Source organism: Ursus maritimus (genome assembly GCF_017311325.1).
Source record: "Ursus maritimus isolate PB19 chromosome X unlocalized genomic scaffold, ASM1731132v1 scaffold_X1, whole genome shotgun sequence".
In the NCBI taxonomy this organism is placed as follows: Eukaryota; Metazoa; Chordata; class Mammalia; order Carnivora; family Ursidae; genus Ursus; species Ursus maritimus.
The window spans coordinates 111696434-111701282 of NW_024423319.1; the positions used below are offsets into that span (position 1 = coordinate 111696434).

The following is a 4849-nucleotide window of genomic DNA, read 5'->3' on the forward strand; positions in this document are numbered from 1 at the left end:
ATAAATAAATAAATACTAAAAAAAAAAAAAACAAAGGTGATCTCTCTCTCTCTCTCTCAAATAAATAAATAAAATCTTAAAAAAAAAAAAACAAAGGTGATCTCCCTTTTACACACAGCAATCATGTCATACCAACTTCTCCCTATAAAAAAGTAATTCATACTGTTTTTACAGATATCAAAGGTAAAGCCAATTGTCCCATACTGCCAAAGTGGCTTGTTCATTTTTATATTTGTATTAGAAATCAGCGTTTGTTATTCTTCCCCATATCGTGTTACCAATCTTCCTAAATTTGAAGGCATTAATGCCACCCTCTTCTAAGTTCTTCCCTTAAATCCCACCCAAATCCTTCACTGAGTCTGTGGGAAGCGCTCTCTGTGGGCTCTCCTCCCCTTGGTCACTACAGTCTTCTATTTCCTTCTCCTCCCTTTTCATAAACATCATCACTCCTATGTAACAACCATCTCATCATTTTCTTCACTTCCCTCTTTCATTCTTGCTTCTTTGCATCTTCTCTCCATCTTATTTCTTCTCCACATGATCAGTCCACCATAGGCCATTCTGACTCAGCAACCTAGCCTCACTTACTCTGTTTTTCAGTCCTTTGCTTGTAATACAGCAGGCAACTGGGGCTCCGTCCCTCTGTGAGCCCACCGAAGAACTGTAAGGAACGGATCACGGACCTGAACCACTGGAGATCAAGGTGGTCAGGGGACTTTATCCTCAGACTCCCTTTCCTCAATGATTTCTGGGCAAATGAGTGCCTATAGGCCAAACATGTTGCTATTGGGATTATGTTTATTATCTCGCCAAAACCCTACAGCTTCGTGAGCTGTTGGCCCTATTTTAGAGATTAAAATCTGAAATGCAGAAAGATTAAGCGGCTTGCTGAAGATCAACCAGTTAATAAGTAGTAGAGCTGGACTCCAAATCCAGTCTTGTCTCTTCCACCATATGATGCAATGTCATAAAGCCACAGCACCTCCATTCCCCAGCACAGCGGGCACTCCTCTCGGGCTTGCACAGCCAGACATGCTTGCACATTTCCAGCCTCTCCCTTGCAAGGAAAACGTATTAAGATAGCTGCCCAGATTGTTTTAATCTTCTTGCATGCACAGAAAAATCTTCTGGGTCATAATCTACCAACCATGTGAAATTTTTATAGCATCATCATCCATGGCTACTCCCACCTCAAATACCAGTTACTATGAAATTATGCCAGAATTTGGATCAAAGTATGGGGGAAAATGCAAGGCAAATTTTTATCTGATGAACTCATGGCAGAGAATCAAATTTCATAGAGAGTTCCAGACTCTACTATATTAAAAAACAATCTGTAATTTTACTGTGAGGAGACTACTTTATTAGAACAACTAAAACATGCTGAGCTCTGCTGGGACACAGAGGTCATGCTAATGTGTGAGCCAAGGAGAGTCTTTTCTTGCTTTAGTAGAAAAGATAATAATCTGCAAATCACTAGCATCTGAGGCTGGCTTGATTTAAAATGCACACAGATAGAGAAAATGTTCCAGGAAATCACTGTATTTATAGCTTGCCTACATTAGTCAGTGGAAAGGCCCTTGCTGCTCCCAAAATAACACTTGGGAAAGCGCTGCATCCTAGCACCTTTGCTAAGCAAAGGCATGCATGGTTCTCATCTGCTGTTCTGTAGGTTCCCTAGGAGGACATCTCCCACTTCACAGGGAGGCAGGGAAGCAGATGGGACCCTCCAACCTCCCCCACCTCCAGCCCAGCTGTAAAGCAGCTGGCTCAAGGAAGTCCTACCCCCAGAAGACCCTCAGCAGGCCACCTGGAGGAGCCCTTGCCCTAGTTCCCTCCACCAACCACCTAATCATCAGTCAGATTTAGAAAGGAGAGCCCCCTTAGCATTAAACCCTCCAAGATACAGGATCTTCACCACAAGGATAAGATGCAGGGGAAGATTCTGGCCAGGTGTCAATCACCAAGATCTTTCACAGAAGAACTGCATAAGCGTCTCAGGAAATGACAGACAGCAATCTTATACACAAGTTACCACGATACAGAGAATAAGACCCCAGCCATGCACTCAGTGGGCTGTCTGGGGTTAAAGTATTTTAATCCTCTTGGTACAGAATTTCATAACTCTTGGTCCATACGAGTGTGGGCGAGGCTCCAGACACATGGGATATCTATCTGCCTAGAACTCCTTTCCCTCCCGAGAATACCATAGTAACTCGAAGACCTTCCTGGGACAGGAAACGGCCAGATCTGCTCGTTCTGTGGACTCACAAAGGCCTCTGTGGCAGACATACATCCAGTCACTTCAACAGGAAAGGGAAAGACTGGGGTGCAGAGGGGCACTTCACCTGGCACACTGGGCTGGAAGACTTTATTCAGATCCAAGGAGGAGGCTCTGGAATGGGTTTTCTGTGGCCGCGGTGGCGGGGTGGGAGGGTCCTCACCCCTTTTCATGGCCTCTTCTATGGAGGTGCTAGAGTAAGATCTGCAGCAAAATAAGGGAAGGTCAGAAGGGAGACAGCAAAGCTTTAGTCTCTGAAGTAGGGCTGAAATGGAAATACCCACAAAAGTCAAAGGCACTACAAAGGACTGACCAGGGCCCATCTCAAAGCAACCACAAATTCAACTGTCCCTTGGGTGCCACTATCTGCAATAATTTCCAAACCCAAACCATGAATCAGAAACTTTTTTAACCTCTTTGTTCATAATATATCTTAGACCTAAATTTACCCAAAGGAAAAGCTTTCCATAAATTCAAATCTGTTTCTATGGGTATTGTTAATAAGAATAACACATAAGCCTTCTGCTTAGGCACTTCCATATTGTAACAGAAGGACTTCGTAGTCTTAAGGGACTGGAGCACTATTCTCCTGCTTACATGAGAAGGTGATGACAGGCACATATGGAAGTGGGGCAGATAACCTGAGAGTAAGAATCAGAGGCTCAAGGGAATACACCACAAACAAAATTCAGGAAAGGGAAACACCCATCTATCAGATGGAGGGGTCTAGACTGTCTTACCATGAGAAATACCAGTTTGGGGAAATTTTCAAAGCAAAAGCCTCCTCTAAACCTTCTCCCTCAATCTGTAACAAGGCAGCAGCTAACTAGACAACTTCTGAGATTGTAACTCCAATAATTATATTTAAAGAAACAGGAAATAAATTATCTGCCAAAGGTCACATAGCTAGAAAGTTACACTGGCTCAATTCAAACCCCAATCTGTTTCTAAATTCCATTTTTAAAATATTCTGATACTGCCTATGAGCCAAGAAAGAAATCTTTTTGGCAGTAGCAGTTAAACTACTTATGAGAGACTTAATTATTTTCTAAATTAATTCAACTCAGTACATTAGTCTATTGCTTAGAAACAGGTTTGTGGATGAGTTCCCAATATGAATTTCTAAGAAGTGGATGTGTATATCTGTTCTATTCAGCCTCTCGGCTAAGTTCATGTCAAAGAATAAAATGACCCTTGAGTCAGAGATGTGTTCTAGAGAAAAATTAACCTCAGAAAACATTATTAGTATTTAGCTATTAGAGTGCCATTTATGAAATCAGAATCTATCGATTACTATTAAGCAATCTCAGTTCTTGGTAAAACTCATTTTGACATAGCAAGTTTTTACTTTCCCGAATCACTCCCTCAAGGTTTCTTTGTCGTAGACGCCTGGGTGGCTCAGTCGGTAAAGCATCTGCCTTTGGCTCAGGTCACGGTTCCAGGGTCCTGGGATTGAGCCCCACATCGGGCTCCTTGCTCAGTGGGGAGCCTGCTTCTCCCTCTGATGGCCCACACCCCCCGGCTTGTGTTCTCTGTCTCAAATAAATTAAAACCTTAAAAAAAGTTTCTTTGTGGTACTTGAAGAGTTTTGTTTGTCATGCAAGGTTGCAATCTTTCATAAAGCCACCATAATGGCATGGAACTGCTCTGGGGTGGCCCTATAAAACAACTGACAAGATAGGCAAGGCAAAGGCATGCAGGAACTGGCAGGAAGAATGGTCTAATAATTTCAATCAGAGTGAAAGGAAATCGATAGGAAAGGACAACAAAGTTTTCAAATGAGAACTCTTGATTTAAAAAGGATATCAGAGACTCTAGCTAGAAATTAAAAGAACTTTTTTTTGCCAGACAGAGTTTTAGTGACATTTTTCAGTCAAGAAAGAAAATATGGTGTGTGTGTGTGTGTGTGTGTGTGTGTGTGTGTATGCGTGTGTATATCAACACACATACAGAGAGTTAGGCATACCATCCCACACCACATATCTCATTCCATTCTATTTTCATATATAACCTGTGTACCAGTATTTTCATATGGAAAGCTAACTGAATATTAAACAAGTGATACTGTAAAACTATGACTACAACCAATTTAAATATAAATGTGCAGGGAATCAACAAAATAATGAATACAAGTAGTGTTAGAACAGTGATTTTCCCTCTTTCCCTCAGATTTCTACAAAGTTTTATTATTCTAAAAAGGAAGATAAAAATAATTTGATTCTCTCGGTCTCAGTAAAGACCCAGTTAAGAAGCAGTGAAAATAAAAACATCCAAATTAGACTAGGAGACCAATCCTTAAAATAATAATACATAAAAGTTGGCCAGAGATATTAATAATAGAACATGTTACCATGAAATTCTGTACTTTCTTTCACTTTGAGAAAGAGGGGAAGTCAACAGAAGAAAACTAAGATTTACAGTTAACACAGCACACATAAACAGATTTCTGTAATTCAAAGGTTTTTCGTACTATGAGGGCAGATAAATGTTACTATTCCTACATCCTAAAGCCAGTACTTTAAGCCAGTGAAGTAAAAGATCCATTCATCTTAAAAAAAAAAAAAAAAA

At 40.9% G+C, this 4849-nt stretch overlaps 1 protein-coding gene across 1 annotated transcript in view; it reads right to left on the minus strand.

The window, feature by feature from the left end:
- REPS2 (RALBP1 associated Eps domain containing 2) overlaps positions 1-4849 on the minus strand; it is a 219323-nt gene that overhangs the window by 77462 nt on the left and 137012 nt on the right. Inside the window, exon 13 of the mRNA XM_040633929.1 lies at positions 2349-2485. Within this exon, the coding sequence (XP_040489863.1) occupies positions 2349-2485 (137 nt within the window). The remainder of the gene's footprint in view (positions 1-2348; positions 2486-4849) is intronic.